This window comes from Pristiophorus japonicus, chromosome 8 (genome assembly GCF_044704955.1).
Source record: "Pristiophorus japonicus isolate sPriJap1 chromosome 8, sPriJap1.hap1, whole genome shotgun sequence".
Classification (NCBI taxonomy): Eukaryota; Metazoa; Chordata; class Chondrichthyes; family Pristiophoridae; genus Pristiophorus; species Pristiophorus japonicus.
Window position 1 is genome coordinate 89,435,864 of NC_091984.1, and position 17,767 is coordinate 89,453,630.

The 17,767-nt window shown below is 45.4% G+C and overlaps 1 protein-coding gene across 1 annotated transcript in view; it reads right to left on the reverse strand.

The window, feature by feature from the left end:
* The window catches only part of ak4 (adenylate kinase 4), an 81,471-nt gene extending 66,033 nt beyond the window's left edge, over positions 1-15,438 (reverse strand). Inside the window, exons 1-2 of the mRNA XM_070886143.1 lie at positions 15,211-15,438; positions 14,706-14,917 (exon numbers count right to left, since the gene is read on the reverse strand). Of these exons, the coding sequence (XP_070742244.1) occupies positions 14,706-14,850 (145 nt within the window). The 5' untranslated portion in view covers positions 14,851-14,917; positions 15,211-15,438. The remainder of the gene's footprint in view (positions 1-14,705; positions 14,918-15,210) is intronic.
* Between the last annotated feature and the right edge of the window lie 2,329 nt (positions 15,439-17,767).

The window sequence follows — 17,767 nt, forward strand, 5'->3', positions numbered from 1 at the left end:
GACTGTCAATGCATCCGCTATTTCCAAGGCCACCTCCTTAAGTACTCTGGGATGCAGTCCATCAGGCCCTGGTGATTTATCGGCCTTCAATCCCATCAATTTCCCCAACACAATTTCCTGACTAATAAGGATTTCCCTCAGTTCCTCCTCCTTACTAGACCCTCTGACCCCTTTTATATCCGGAAGGTTGTTTGTGTCCTCCTCAGTGAATACCGAACCAAAGTACTTGTTCAATTGGTCTGCCATTTCTTTGTTCCCCGTTATGACTTCCCCTGATTCTGACTGCAGGGGACCTACATTTGTCTTTTCTAACCTTTTTCTCTTTACATATCTATAGAAACTTTTGCAATCTGTCTTAATGTTCCCTGCAAGCTTCTTCTCGTACTCCATTTTCCCTGCCCTAATCAAACCCTTTGTCCTCTGCTGAGTTCTAAATTTCTCCCAGTCCCCGGGTTCGCTGCTATTTCTGGCCAATTTGTATGCCACTTCCTTGGCTTTAATACTATCTCTGATTTCCCTTGATAGCCACGGTTGAGCCACCTTCCCTTTTTTATTTTTACGCCAGACAGGGATGTACAATTGTTGTAGTTCATCCATGCGGTCTCTAAATGTCTGCCATTGCCCATCCACAGTCAACCCCTTAAGTATCATTCGCCAATCTATCCTAGCCAATTCACGCCTCATACCTTCATAGTTACCCTTCTTTAAGTTCTGGACCATGGTCTCTGAATTAACTGTTTCATTCTCCATCCTAATGCAGAATTCTACCATATTATGGTCACTCTTCCCCAAGGGGCCTCGCACAACGAGATTGCTAATTTATCCTCTCTCATTACACAACACCCAATCTAAGATGGCCTCCCCCCTAGTTGGTTCCTCGACATATTGGTCTAGAAAACCATCCCTTATGCACTCCAGGAAATCTTCCTCCACCGTATTGCTTCCAGTTTGGTTAGCCCAATCTATGTGCATATTAAAGTCACCCATTATAACTGCTGCACCTTTATTGCACGCACCCCTAATTTCCTGTTTGATGCCCTCCCCAACATCACTACTACTGTTTGGAGGTCTGTACACAACTCCCAATAATGTTTTTTGCCCTTTGGTGTTCTGCAGCTCTACCCATATAGATTCCACATCATCCAAGCTAATGTCCTTCCTAACTATTGCATTAATCTCCTCTTTAACCAGTAATGCTACCCCACCTCCTTTTCCTTTTATTCTATCCTTCCTGAATGTTGAATACCCCTGGATGTTGAGTTCCCAGCCCTGATCATCCTGGAGCCACGTCTCTGTAATCCCAATCACATCATATTTGTTAACATCTATTTGCACAGTTAATTCATCCACCTTATTACGGACACTCCTTGCATTAAGACACAAAGCCTTCAGGCTTGTTTTTTTAACACCCTTTGTCCTTTTAGAATTTTGCTGTACAGTGGCCCTTTTTGTTCTTTGCCTTGGGTTTCTCTGCCCTCCATTTTTCCTCATCTCCTTTCTGTCTTTTGCTTTTGTCTCCTTTTTGTTTCCCTCTGTCTCCCTGCATTGGTTCCCATGATCGACTCCTCTTTCTAAAAATGTTAATGTAACATATACTAGCCTGTATGGTGTTCTGGACACAACATACTCTAAACCACTATATATTCACTAATTTTCTTCCCCTCTCCTACAATCTCTGACTCTGCTGCGATACAATACTATGGTGCTGCCAGTACCTCATCTAATGGTCAATCTTTATGTGTGAGCTTATACAAGTGTCAGCAGGATTTTTGATGATGAGCAGCATAATAACTAAGACTGATTTGATCCTCACGCAATATCTACACACATTTACATTTTCCAACAGGAGCCACTGAATTGCAATCAAGAGTTGGAACTGTGGCTGATTTTTTTTCCTCTCTCGCCAAAGGCTGTTGAGGCTAATTACAGCACCCCAATCGCAGAGATCGATAACTCAATACAGAATGGGGATCAAACCTGAGGCTTTCAAAATATAGTAAGATTTGATAAATTATGAAGACAATCAAAATTAGGTGAAAAAATATCAAGCCAAGAAGAGCAATGAATGCAAGATTGCTGAGTATCTATAAAATAGATGAAAAATCTTGTGTCTGCGCATACATCCGTTATATATTCCTATGTCAACATTGATAATGGAAATTACATAGGACAGAATGTAGGAACAGGAGTCGGCCATTCAGCCTATTTTGCCATTCAATTTGACCATGGCTGATCTGTACCTCAACTCCAATTTACCCACCTTAGCTCCACATTCCTTAATACATTAAATCTAACAAAAATTTATCAAACTCAGTTTTGAAATTTTCAATTGACCGAATCTCAACAGTTTTTTTCGGGGAGAGAGTTCCAGGTTTCCACTACCCTTGTGTGAAGAAGTGCTTCCTAACATTACCCTGAATGGCCTGGCTCTAATTTTAAGGATATGCCCCCTTATTCTAGACCCGCCCACTAGAGGAAATATGTTATCTCTATCTACCATAGCAAATCCTTTAAATCATATTAAGCACCTCAATTCGATCTCTGTTTAATCTTCTATACTCAAGGGAATACAAACTTAGTCTATGCAATCTGTCCTCATAATTTAACCCTTTTAGCCCCGATATCATTCTGGTGAATCTGTGCTGCACGCCCTCCAAGACCAATATATCTTTCCTCAGGTGCAGTGTCTACAACTGAATGCAGTACTCCAGAGGCAGTCCAACCATAGCTTTATACAACTGTAGAGTAATTTCCACCCTTTTGTATTCATATTACCTATGTAAAATTGTCACACTATAATTACACACTCCTGCTGGTGGAGGCCTTGCAAAACCACCACCAAGAGAGTGTAATTACTGCGGGATAAGTTTCCATTATAAATGTGGACTTTGGAATTTATAGTGAAAATATCAAATTAAGGAATATATGACTTTAAAATGGGGACTGAATTACATTTGTGTAACTTGGTCTAATTATCACCCACTCTCTAATCTTAGCTTCACCTAAAGATTACACTTGATCTTGACTCCCCATGTATAAAGTCACAAGAGCTCGACTAAAGTAATAATAAAAGGTTTTAGCAAGTTAAAGGGAGAAGAATAGTATTCATTGACTTAAAAATGGCAGTGGCATGCTGGCATCCATGGATAAAGCTTATTAGATTGTTACTCTATGTTGGCCTTTAACCAGGAAGAGAAGAGGAAATCATCAAGGACAGCTATCAGATTGTCAGGCATGGTAGAGGAGGAGCTAACCCTACACACAAACAAGGAGTTGAAAAAGGCTCAGGAATCTGTGTAGACTTGACTCTCAATATGTCCAGGCACTGCAGAGGAGCAATCAACAAAGAATGCTGAATTATATAGCCAAAACAACAGGACACAAGTCAGAGGAAGTCTGTTCAAACTATGTAGCACTCCATTCAAAGAAAATATTGAGAACTGTGTTCAGTCCGGGCCACCAATGCACATGGGAGATATTCACTTGCTGGAGGTAGGTCAGAGAATACCACAAGGCTGATCTCTAGTATTGGAGGTCTGAATTATCAGGATACGTGGAGAAATCTGGGCTTTTGAGCCTGAAAAGAGATATCTGAGAGGTGATCTTCTTGAGGTATGCAAGATAGTAAATGGTATGGAAAAGGTTAATCTAGAAAGCTACTTTAAACTAAATTGTAAGAAATGGACAAGGGGACAATGGTTCAAACTAGTAAAAGGGAAATTTATGACAATATCAAGAAGTTCTTCACACAATTAATGATCAAAACATTGGAAACAATTGGATGCCACAGTTGTGGATGAAGAATTATCGGGTCTTTCTGAATGGATTAATCAAAATGGACCAAATGGCCTTCCTCATCTATCCATGTCCAAAGTCCACATTTATAATGGAAACTTATCCTGCTGTAATTACACTCTCTTGATGGTGGTAGTTCTGCAAGGCCCCACCAGCAGGAGTGTGTAATTATAGTGTGACAATTTTACATAGGTAATACAAATACAAAAGGGTTGAAGTTATGTGATATACTTTTTAAAATGTATAGAAGTACAGAAATCACTAAAGGCTTGTGGACAAGTATAAACATTAATTTAAATGGCCAATGGAATGTTGGCCTTAATCTCAAGGGGACTGGAGTACAAGGTTTAGGCAAGAGTATGGAACCAAGGTGGGTAGATTGAGTTAAGATCAGCCATGATCTAATTGAATGCTGGAACAGGCTCGAGGGGCTGAATTAAATGTTCAACAACAACTTGCATTTATATAGCACCTTTAACATAGTAAAGGGCCCCAAGGCGCTCACAGGAGCGTTATCAAACAAAATATGACACCAAGCCACATAAGACACTATTAGGACAGTTGACAGGTAGGTTTTAAAGAGTGTATTAAAGGAGCAGAGAGAGCTATAGATGTGGAGAGGTTTAAGGAGAAAATTTTGAAGCTTAGGGTCTAGGCAACTGAAGGCACAGCTGCCAATGGTGGGGTGATTAAAATCGGGATGTGCAAGAGTACAGAATTGGAGGAGTGCAGAGATCTGAGAGTTGTAGAGCTGGAGAAGGGTACAGAAAATAGAGGGGTGAGCCCATGGAGAGGTTTGAAAACATAGATAAGAATTTTTAAATTGAGGAGTTGCCGGACCGAGAGCCAATGTAGGTCAGCGAGCACAGGGGTGATGGGTGAACAGGACTTGGTGTGAGTTCCATAACGGCAGTAGAGTTTTGGAGGATGGAAGATGGGAGGCCAGCCAAGAGAACATTGGAAAAGTCAAAGTCTAGGGGTAAAGGCACAGATGAGGGTTTCAGCAGCAGATGAGCTGAGGTGGGGTTGGAAACGCGCGATGTTACGGAGATGGAATTAGGCCACCTTGAGGACGGAGCGGATATATGGTTCATCTCAGGATCAAATAGGTTGCAATCGGTCTGGTTCAGCCTCAGACAATGACCAGGGAGAGGGATGGAGTTGGTGGCAAGGGAACGGAGTTCATGGCTGGGACTGAAAACAATGTCTTCGGTCTTCCCAATATTTAGTTGGAGGAAATTTTTGCTCATCATGCAGTATTGGATGTCAGACAAGTAGCGGGACAAATCAAAGGCAGTGGAAGGGTCGACAGAGGTGGTGGTGAGGTAGAGCTGGGTGTCGTCAGCGTACATGTGGAACCTGACATTGCGCTTTCAGATGATGTTGTTGATGGCCGCATGTAAATGAGAAATAGGAGGGGGCCAAAGACAGGTCAAGAAGGACGAGGAGGGAAAGTTTACCATGGTCATAGGATGTCATTTGTGGCTTTAATGAATGCCATTTCAGTACTGTGGCAGGGGCAGAAATCTGATTGGAGGGATTCAAACATGGAATTCCGGGACAGATGGGTACGGATTTTGGAGGTGACAATACATTCAAGGACGTTGGAGAGGAAAAGGAGGCTGGAGATGGGGTTTGTAGTTTGCAAGGGCAGAGGGGTCAAGGGTTGTTTTTTTGAGGAGGGGATGATGACAGCAGATTTGAAGGGGAGGGGGCCAGTACCTGAGGAGAGAGAAACGTTAACAGCATTAGCTAACATGGGGGCCAGGAAGGGAAGCTGGGTGGTCAGCAGTTCAGTGAGAACAGGGTCGAGGGATCAGGAGGTAGGTCTCATGGACAGGATGAGCTTGGAGAGAGGATGAGGGGAGATAGGAGAGAAACTAGAGAAAGATGTGAGTTCAGGGCAAGGGTGGGGGGGGGGGGGGAAGTTTAGCTTGGTGGGCATGAGGAAGGGAGAGAAGCAGCAGAGGCAATGAGTCAAAGAAGTCAATGAGCTCCTCACACTTGTGGTTGGAGGTGAGGTTGGGGGAGGCAGGGGAGAGGGGTTTAAAAAGATGTTTTGTCGTGGAGAAGAGAAGCCGGGGGTTATCTTTGCATTCCAGGATGTTCCGAAAGTGGAACAAATACCACAAGTGGATCTCAATGCTATATAGTGAATACTTGGAAAGTTCAATATGTACTCTGAAGCCCAAACTAATGTTTGTTGACAGCTGACTGTAAAGTTGAGATGGTCTTAAAATAGTGTGATCCAGATAACTCGCACCCACTAATTAAAGGAGGTGTGGACAAGATTAGTGAAATGATATTTGTGCAAGTTTGCTAAATTCAGAAGAGATTCCTTAGGATATCCTGTCTTTTAGAAATGGCCAAGAGACATACCCCTAGTTATGGAGAGATCTAGAGAACACTTGGAAAATCATAACTTATTAAGTGACAGTTGACAAGCCTGAGAAACAAGAAAGTTTGCCTTTTTAATTTACCCACATTTTAAAAATTGATTAAAAACAATTCTGCTACAAAAGAAAAATACTGCAGATGCTGAAAATCTGAAATAAATACAGAAAATGGTGGAAATACTCAGCACGTCAGGCAGCATCTGTGGAGAGCGAAACAGAGTTACTGTTTACATCAATGACCTTTCGTCAGGAGAAATAGGGTTAACGTTTCAGGTCAATTACTTTTCATCATGATCAAAGGTCATTGACCTGAAACGTTAACACTCATTCTCCCTCCACTGATGCTGTGATTTCGGATGATGTCGCTGAGGGAAAAGCACGTAGGTGAGAAATTTGAAGGGGCCAAGGATAAATCCTTGGGGATGTAATTTATGCACCTGTGAGTATGCTCACAGGTTTGTAGAGCTGTTGTCGCGGTGTCCACCGGTACGCTCGCGGCCTTCCATAGAAACATAGAAACATAGAAAATAGGTGCAGGAGTAGGCCATTCGGCCCTTCTAGCCTGCACCGCCATTCAATGAGTTCATGGCTGAACATGCAACTTCAGTACCCCATTCCTGCTTTCTCACCATACCCCTTGATTCCCCTAGTAGTAAGGACTTCATCTAACTCCTTTTTGAATATATTTAGTGAATTGGCCTCAACAACTTTCTGTGGTAGAGAATTCCACAGGTTCGCCACTCTCTGGGTGAAGAAATTCCTCCTCATCTCGGTCCTAAATGGCTTCCCCCTTATCCTTAGACTGTGTCCCCTGGTTCTGGACTTCCCCAACATTGGGAACATTCTTCCTGCATCTAACCTGTCTAACCCCGTCAGAACGTTAAACGTTTCTATGAGGTCCCCTCTTATTCTTCTGAACTCCAGTGAATACAAGCCCAGTTGATCCAGTCTTTCTTGATAGGTCAGTCCCGCCATCCCGGGAATCAGTCTGGTGAACCTTCGCTACACTCCCTCAATAGCAAGAATGTCCTTCCTCAGGTTAGGAGACCAAAACTGTACACAATACTCCAGGTGTGGCCTCACCAAGGCCCTGTACAATTGTAGCAACACCTCCCTGCTCTTGTACTCAAATCCCCTCGCTATGAAGGCCAACATGCCATTTGCTTTCTTAACCGCCTGCTGTACCTGCATGCCAACCTTCAATGACTGATGTACCATGACACCCAGGTCTCTTTGCACCTGCCCTTTTCCTAATCTGTCACCATTCAGATAATAGTCTGTCTCTCTGTTTTTACCACCAAAGTGGATAACCTCACATTTATCCACATTATACTTCATCTGCCATGCATTTGCCCACTCACCTAACCTATCCAAGTCGCTCTGCAGCCTCATAGAATCCTCCTTGCAGCTCACACTGCCACCCAACTTAGTGTCATCCGCAAATTTGGAGATACTACATTTAATCCCCTCGTCTAAATCATTAATGTACAGTGCAAACAGCTGGGGCCCCAGCACAGACCTTGCGGTACCCCACTAGTCACTGCCTGCCATTCTGAAAAGTCCCCATTTACTCCTACTCTTTGCTTCCTGTCTGACAACCAGTTCTCAATCCATGTCAGCACACTACCCCCAATCCCATGTGCTTTAACTTTGCATATTAATCTCTTGTGTGGGACCTTGTCGAAAGCCTTCTGAAAGTCCAAATATACCACATCAACTGGTTCTCCCTTGTCCACTCTGCTGGAAACATCCTCAAAAAATTCCAGAAGATTTGTCAAGCATGATTTCCCTTTCACAAATCCATGCTGACTTGGACCTATCATATTACCTCTTTCCAAATGCACTGCGATGACATCCTTAATAATTGATTCCATCATTTTACCCACTACCGATGTCAGGCTGACCGATCTGTAATTCCCTGTTTTCTCTCTCCCTCCTTTTTTAAAAAGTGGGGTTACATTGGCTACCCTCCACTCCATAGGAACTGATCCAGAGTCAATGGAATGTTGGAAAATGACTGTCAATGCATCCACTATTTCCAAGGCCACCTCCTTAAGTACTCTGGGATGCAGTCCATCAGGCCCTGGGGATTTATCGGCCTTCAATCCCATCAATTTCCCCAACACAATTTCCCGACTAATAAGGATTTCCCTCAGTTCCTCCTCCTTACTAGACCCTCCGACCCCTTTTATATCCGGAAGGTTGTTTGTGTCCTCCTCAGTGAATACCGAACCAAAGTACTTGTTCAATTGGTCCGCCATTTCTTTGTTCCTCGTTATGACTTCCCCTGATTCTGACTGCAGGGGACCTACGTTTGTCTTTACTAACCTTTTTCTGTTTACATATCTATAGAAACTTTTGCAATCCGTCTTAATATTCCCTGCAAGCTTCTTCTCGTACTCCATTTTCCCTGCCCTAATCAAACCCTTTGTCCTCCTCTGCTGAGTTCTAAATTTCTCCCAGTCCCCGGGTTCTCTGCTATTTCTGGCCAATTTGTATGCCACTTCCTTGGCTTTATTGCTATCCCTGATTTCCCTTGGTAGCCACGGTTGAGCCACCTTCCCTTTTTTATTTTTACGCCAGACAGGGATGTACAATTGTTGTAGTTCATCCATGCGGTCTCTAAATGTCTGCCATTGCCCATCCACAGTCAACCCCTTAAGTATCATTCGCCAATCTATCCTAGCCAATTCACGCCTCATACCTTCAAAGTTACCCTTCTTTAAGTTCTGGACCATGGTCTCTGAATTAACTGTTTCATTCTCCATCCTAATGCAGAATTCCACCATATTATGGTCACTCTTCCCCAAGGGGCCTCGCACAACGAGATTGCTAATTAATCCTCTCTCATTACACAACACCCAGTCTAAGATGGCCTCTCCCCTAGTTGGTTCCTCGACATATTGGTCTAAAAAACCATCCCTTATGCACTCCAGGAAATCCTCCTCTACCGTATTGCTTCCAGTTTGGTTAACCCAATCTATGTGCATATTAAAGTCACCCATTATAACTGCTGCACCTTTATTGCACGCACCCCTAATTTCATGTTTGATGCCCTCCCCAACATCACTACTACTGTTTGGAGGTCTGTACACAACTCCCACTAACGTTTTTTGTCCTTTGGTATTCTGCAGCTCTACCCATATAGATTCCACATCATCCAAGCTAATGTCCTTCCGAACTATTGCCTTAATTTGCTCCTTAACCAGTAATGCTACCCCACCTCCTTTTCCTTTTATTCTATCTTTCCTGAATGTTGAATACCCCTGGATGTTGAGTTCCCAGCCCTGATCATCCTGGAGCCACGTCTCCGTAATCCCAATCACATCATATTTGTTAACATCTATTTGCACAGTTAATTCATCCACTTTATTGCGGATACTCCTTGCATTAAGACACAAAGCCTTCAGGCTTGTTCTTTTAACACCCTTTGTCCTTTTAGAATTTTGCTGTACAGTGGCCCTTTTTGTAGTTTGCCTTGGGTTTCTCTGCCATCCACTTTTCCTCATCTCCTTTCTGTCTTTTGCTTTTGCCTCCTTTTTGTTTCCCTCTGTCTCCCTGCATTGGTTCCCATCCCCCTGCCATATCAGTTTAAATCCTCCCCAACAGCACTAGCAAACACTCCCCCTAGGACATTGGTTACGGTCCTGCCCAGGTGCAGACCGTCCGGTTTGTACTGGTCCCACCTCCCCCAGAACCGGTTCCAATGCCCCAGGAATTTCAATCCCTCCTTGTTGCACCACTGCTCAAGCCACGTATTCATCTGCACTATCCTGCGATTCCTACTCTGACTATCACGTGGCACTGGTAGCAATCCCGAGATTACTACTTTTGAGGTCCTACTTTTTAATTTAGCTCCTAGCTCCTTAAATTCGTTTCGTAGGACCTCATCCCTTTTTTTACCTATGTCGTTGGTACCAATGTGCACCACAACAACTGGCTGTTCTCCCTCCCTTTTTAGAATGTCCTGCACCCGCTCCAAGACATCCTTGACCCTTGCATCAGGGAGGCAACATACCATCCTGGAGTCTCGGTTGCGGCCGCAGAAACGCCTATCTATTCCCCTCACCATTGAATCCCCAATCACTATTGCTCTCCCACTCTTTTTCCTGCCCTCCTGTGCAGCAGAGCCAGCCACGGTGCCATGAACTTGGCTGCTGCTGCCCTCCCCTGATGAGTCATCCCCCTCAACAGTACCCAAAGCAGTGTATCTGTTTTGCAGGGGGTTGACCACAGGGGACTCCTGCACTACCTTCCTTGCACTGCTCTTCCTGTTGGTCTTCCATTCCCTATCTGGCTGTGGACCCTTTCCCTGTGGTACGACCAACTCACTACATGTGATACTCACGTCATTCTCAGCATCGTGGATGCTCCAGAGTGAATCCACCCTCAGCTCCAACTCCGCAACGCGGTCTTCCGCGAGAGGTGGGCGCCGGAGGGACTGGAGTGCATCATCACCCCCGGCAACCAAATTTTAATTTGATTTTATATGTTTTAAAGTTTAATTTGTTTTAATTGCCGGGTTTTACTGTCCCCCTCCCCTTTTATAGGGGGCACTTGTAAAATTCATGATTTTAAAGCCCAAAAAAACCCCACAAAAAAACAAAAGAAAAGGGCAGTTGAAAAGTGTCTGGAGTGTCCCCCAGATCGGGGGGGCACTTGATTTAATGTTTATTTTTTGTCTTCCACAAAGAGTTGTCGAGCTGTTGCCTCCCAGGCCACCTGCAATTTCTGCGGCCTAGAGGAGTCCGTGTTCCATGTTTTTATTGAATGTGCGAGGTTGCAGCCCGTTCCATTATTTAAAGGGGCTGCTCCTCAAATTCTGTTTGCACTTCAGTCCCACACTCCTGATCTTTGGGCACCATATGCAGAGGGGAGCGGGTAGGTCAGAGGGCCTCGTCGTAGGACTGCTCCTGGGCATGGCCAAGGGGGCTATCAGCCGGTCCAGGCAGCGGGCGTTCGAGGAGGTCATTCAGCCCGACTGCCTGCCTCTCTTCTGCGGTTACATCTGAGCCAGGGTGTCCCTGGAGATGGAGCACACGGTGTCCACCGGCACGCTCGCGGCCTTCCATGAGAGGTGGGCGCCGGAGGGACTGGAGTGCATCATCACATTGGAGTTCAGAAGAATGAGAGGTGATCTTATTGAAATTGATGATAATGAGGGGGCTCGACAAGGTGGATGCAGAGAGGATATTTCCACTCATAGGGGAAACTAAAACTAGGGGACATAGTCTCAGAATAAGGGGCCGCCCATTTAAAACTGAGATGAGGAGAAATTTATTTTCTCAGAGGGTTGTAAAGCTATGGAATTCTCTGCCCCAGAGAGCTGTGGAGACTGGGTCATTGAATATATTTAAGGCGGAGATAGACAGATTTTTGAGCGATAAGGGAGTAAAGGGTTATGGGGAGCGGGCAGGGAAGTGGAACTGTCCATGATCAGATCAGCCATGATCTTATTGAACGGTGGAGCAGACTCGATGGGCCAAATGGCCTACTTCTGTTCCTATTTCTTATGTTATGTTCTTATCACCCCCGGCAACCAAATTTTAATTTGATTTAAATGTCTAAAACTTAATTTGTTTATTGTGCCGGTTTTAGTGCCTCCCCACCACCCCACCTTTTAGCCAGGGGGCACTTGTATAATTTGTGTTTTTAGTGCCCTCAAAAAACATCCCAAAAAAACAAAATACAAGGGGCATTTGTTTGAAAGTGTTTAGTATGTGTGTCCCCTCTCCCCCCCCGCTTTAATCAGGGGGCACTTGATTTAATTGTTTTCTACAAAATAGTTGTAGAGCTGTTGCCTTCCAGGCCGCCTGCAATTTCTGCGGTCTGGAGGAGTCCGTGTTCCATGTCTATGTTAAATGTGTGAGGGTGCAGCCCCTCTTCCAATATTTGAAGGAGCTGCTCCTCAAATTCTGGTTGTACCTCAGTCCCACGCTCCTGATCTTTGGTCATCCTGTGCAGAGGGGAGCAGGCAGGTCGGAAGGCCTCCTAGTAGGACTGCTCCTGGGTATGGCCAAGGTGGCCATTAACCGGTCCAGGCAGCGGGCGGTCGAGGGGGTCATTCAGCCCGACTGGCTGCCTTTCTTCCGCGGTTACATTCGAGCCAGGGTGTCCCTGGAGATGGAGCATACGGTGTTCACCGGTACGCTCACGGCCTTCTGGAGGGACTGGAGTGCATCATCATCCCCAGCAACCAAATTTTAATTTTACAGTTTAAAGTTTAAAGTTTAATTTGTTTAAATTGTCGTTTTAAATTGACGGTTTTAGTGCCCCTTTAATAAGGGGACACTTGATTTAAAGTTTCTACCAAAATAGTTGTAGAGCTGTTGCATAATGAGTGCCTTAGCCAGTCACATGATGTTCACAAGACTTAATAAAATCCCAGTCAGTTGGGTCTAGGTCATCCACGATGAGGTGTGCAGTTGTGAGCCTATTGGATGAACTGGTAACGTGTAGTGCGATTGTTAAACCTTTGTTAATAAAATAACGAGTTCTTAATAGCAATGTGTTATGATGAATTCTTAAGCAAGAACCCATGAAACAAAGAATTACAAGGGGACTCCAGAGATAACAGTGCGGGAGCGGGAAGAGAAGTCATTGCAGGTGATTCTTTGACTACAACTGGATAGATAAGAATGGAACAAAGGAGACGGTGAGGACCAGAGGCACCCTTCCAGATTTTGAAGTTAACAAATACAGAGCTGGAGGCCCTGGAGATAAATGGTATGTCAGCATCCCTAAGCCACGGAGATGGAAAGAGTCCCAGTGACGACACCCAGCTCTACCTCACCACCACCTCTCTCTAGACCCCTCCACTGTTTCTAAATTATCAGACTGCTTGTACTTCATCCCTGGCAACTGAACCACACTTCGCTACCTTGGTGTGGTATTTAACCCCAAGAGGAGCTTCTGACCACATATCCGCCTACTCCCACCTTCGTAACATCACCCGACTCTGCCCTGCCTCCGCTCAACTGCTACTGAAATCCTTATCCATGCCTTTTTTACTTCTAGACTTGACTGTTCCAATGCACTCCTTGCCAACCTCCCATCTGCCGACCTCCCATCTTCCACCCTCCATAAACTTTAAACTCATCCAAAACTATGCTGACCATATCCTAGTCCCGTTCACCCATCACCCCTGTGCTCGCTGTTCAGCAGCAGCTCAATTTTAAAATTATCATCCTTGTTTTCAAAACCCTCCATGACCTCGCCCTTCCCTATCTCTGCAATCTCCTTCAGCCCCACAATTCCCCCCCAAAATATCTGTGCTCCATGAAATCTGGCCTTATGTACATCCATGAATCTAATTGCTCCACCAGCTGCCAAGGCCCTAAGATCTGGAATTCCCTCCCTTAAACAAGACATCTGAGGAAACGTGAACTTTCACAATATAATAGTTTAGCGTTCCCATTTTCTGCAATGTAAAGGGGTTCCCTAAAAGAAGGGGATTGGGCCCCAAAGACATTTTGCATTTTTCATTTTTCAGAAGTAGAAAGAATCATGTTTCTGCTGACAAAACAAATTGCATTGCTAACCTTTCCTGATTGGGTTTATAATGTGGGATCCAGGCACTGAAGATCTTCGTGCGGTTCAGTGTATCTGGGATTGAGAAGTGAGCTTTGCTTGGTGGAGGGGAGGAGTTAGCATCCGAGTTTCTCAGCTTACACCTCGGTTTCGGGTTTCTTTCTTTGGTTTCTGCTTTTCTTCCAGACGGTTGGGGAGTAGCTGCAGATGAACAAATCCAAGGAATGGGGAGGAGCTTTGTTAACCTGGTTGAGGAATCCCTGTGGATGACTATCGCTGTCCCCTGTGCTGCATTGCTCAGTGACCATACCATCTGCTGAGAAGCAGACAATGTGGGCGCTGAGGCTGAGGCCCGGGTAGCTTTGTTTGGGAGAGTACTGCAGGTTCCTGGCTTGGCATAGGCTGGTTCCATCTCAGGGGCTGGAGAGAGGGAGAAAGTTGCTGGTCTGATGCTGCCCTCTGTGTTTGGAGATGGTGTTGATCCTGCTGGTCGACATTCCCCCAGACTGCTGCTTCTCCACTTTATTTTCAGCACTGCAGATGCCTCAGCTCTTGGGAAAGTGCCTGATATGCTGGGGTGTCAGTGATGGTAAATGAATCTGCGTACCCCCTTTAAAACTCCCACTCCATAGCAACAGCCCCCTTTGTGCCCAACTCTCTCCAACCTCCCCTGACAGCTGAGAGAAGTTTGAGCACATGTTGCAAAGCCACTGCACTATTTGAAGTAGAGCAGGGAGTTCTCCATGATATCCTAGAGATGTTATTTCTTACTTCCAAATGCTGTAAAATGCTTCAGATAGGTTGTCACAAATAAAACTTTTCTGGGGGCTAGATGGATGTCTCCAGACCAGTCTGGAAAGGTCCATTATATATGATTCTCGCTTCAAAAATTGCCATGAATGTACTGAGCTGTGATGGTGCATAGATGGTGTGGTACTTGCAGACTGACACGCACACACACGGGGCTGGATGTTAAGTACCTACCAGGGTCTGATCTTGCACTCGAGCGCAGGAAATCTCCAGTCGATAAGTGTTTGAGCCCAAAGATTTTCGCTATTCTCTTAGAAATGGTCCCCTTCCCGGAGCCAGGCGGACCCAGGATGACGGCTCGGAATATTTTGGAAGCCATCTTTCAGACGGGCTAATTGAAATTAAATTCGGCAAAATGATTCAGGTTGAGAAAAAGCGCGGGGATCCTGAAGGGGGCGAAAAACACCACATCACAGTTCCAGCAAATATACTTTTATTTGTTTTGAAACATAAAACAATTTGCTCGTCTTACAATTAAAATACTTCTAGACTCAATAAAGACCGAGTGGACATTGACATTGCATATATAAAAGTTTTTTAAACAAAAAAAGCAGTAAAAGTATTTAAATTCAATTCTACTGCACACTAAAAATGACATTCCTTGATGTAAACATGCACACTTTTTAATTTACAAACGATTTTCACAAGCTGGGATACAACCGGTAAAATCCAAACTTACCTTATCTCTATAAAGTCATGGTTGTTTTGCTGCAATATGGCGTAAAAGGGAATGAACAAATTCTATCCGCGTCAGTGAAGGAATTATACAGACTCTCCCAACGAAAGCCTGTACTTGCTGCTCCCTATAGATTTGTATTATTGGTGAAAACGTCTTAAAGGCAGCACTGATTTCAGCCAATTGTAAAAATGACCATTTCTGTCACCACGCAGTGAAAGTATGCGGGCTCACGCCTCCCCAAAAGCACTCTGGATGTTGTAGTTTGCACGATGTCAATTGCACAGAAATGAAATTGACGTACAAACTACAAATACCGAAGTAATGGCTGGTTGATCAGAGCATCAAATCAGCGCATGCCCTTGAACAACATGCAACACACCCCACGGACTGGGTCAGGGTCAGATTTGATTATTAAAAAGCTTGTTCCACTCCAAGGGGATATGGACTTGAGGTAACCAGTAAGTGCAGAAATTGAGTCCCTTGTCTGGGTTACAGCTGTGTGTTTAATTTCATTTTTACAGTTGATACCAGAGCGGCAATGTATTTCACATTTTGAATAAACTGCGATATGAAAGAACGAAATGGGCAACTCCTTGAAAATTCAGATCTGAAAAATGTGAAGTTCAGGATTGTACATTTTTCTTTTCCTCCTCTCCTGTCCCAAAGCTACTAAATCTCATATCTCCCGCTCACTCGCCCAAGTGACCATTCTTCATGTGTAAGCCTTGACAGTGACTGGCAGGCTGCTTGGTGGGAGGTGCATTACCGTCCAGCCTCAGCCTGTCTTCACCACATTTGCACTTATTAGGAATGGGAAACCCAGCTGACCGCCCCCGCCCCCGGCCTTATTCGAGGGAAACTGCAGACAACTTCTCAAGCTCGTTCCCCGCCACCCGGAACAGCACAGATCCAGGATCAAAACTGGGCCGTTCCTGAGCTGCATGGCTGAATGCTGCACCAGGTGGCTCGTTCACCAATGGAGCCAGCAGGAGAGCTTCTATCCACCGTGGGCCAAAGCCTGTTTTCTTGCCTCGATTTTTAATTCCATAGTCTCCGTGTGGGAAGTACCGAGTACCATGCTAAATGTTGTGTATGCAATAACTCAATAGACTGAATACTGTAAACTCCGAACAGGTACAAACCTGGCTCTGCTTTATTAGGGCCCAAAGTGATTACATTATAAGATGGCTGGCCTTTTATACCTGGGCTGCCATCACGTGCGTACAGCCCAATGACCTCCGGCAGTGGCGCCACCTGGTGGTTAGTAACACCAAGCATACATATATGACAATATCCGCCTTTAAGATATTAGTAACGGTCTTCTTACAAATTGAGACAGTCCGAGGCTTTCCGCTTAGTTCAACTCCAGCCTTGGGCGAGCGTTCTGGGTAGCCGATCTGATGGGAGTGACAATGACCACGTCAGGGATTGAAAAAAGCTGTCACGCTGCAAAAATCATGTCCGTTGTGCCCTGGATTGGGATGAAATCCGCACTGCGACTCCGGGAGGAGCTCCTCAGCCACGGGGAGAAGACGGTGACGACTTTCCCAGTGCGCGCAGGAAAAGTGCAAGGAACAGCGCCAGCCCTTATACATGGCCTTCTTCGACCTTACAAAGGCCTTTGACACTGTCAACCGCGAGGGTCTATGGAGTGTCCTCTTCCGTTTCGGATGCCCCCAAAAGTTCGTCACAATCTTCCGCCTGCTCCATGACGACATGCAAGCCGTGATCCTTACCAACGGATCCATCACAGACCCAATTCACGGTCCGGACCGGGGTCAAGCAGCGCCAACCCTCTTCTCAGTCTTCCTCGCTGCCATGCTCCACCTCACAGTTGATAAGCTCCCTGCTGGAATGGAACTAAACTACAAAACCAGTGGGAAGCTGTTCAACCTTCACCGTCTCCAGGCCAGGTCCAAGACCACTCCAACCTCTGTCGTCGAGCTACAGTACGCAGACGACGCCTGTGTCTGTGCACACACAGAGGCTGAACTCCAGGACATAGTCGACGTATTTACCGAGGCGTATGGAAGCATAGGCCTTACGCTAAACATTAGTAAGACAAAAGTCCTCCACCAGCTTGTCCTCGCTGCACAGCACTGGCCCCCCAGACATCAAGATCCGCAGCGTGGCCCTGGACAACGTGAACCACTTCCCCTATCTCGGGAGCCTCCTATCAACAAGAGCGGGCATTGAAGACGAGATCCAACACCGCCTCCAGTGCGTCAGCGCAGCCTTCGGCCGCCTGAGGAAAAGAGTGTTTGAAGATCAGTCCCTCAAAACTGTCACCAAGCTCATGGTCTACAAGACCGTAGTAATACCCGCCCTCCTGTATGGCTCAGAGACATGGACCATGTACAGCAAACACCTCAAGTCGCTGGAGAAATACCATCAGCGATGTCTCCGCAAGATCCTGCAAATCCCCTGGGAGGACACTCACGTCCTCGTCCAGGCCAACATCCCCAGCATTGAAGCACTGACCACACTTGATCAGCTCCGCTGGGCAGGCCACATAGACTGCATGCCAGACACGAGACTCACAAAGCAAGTGCTCCAC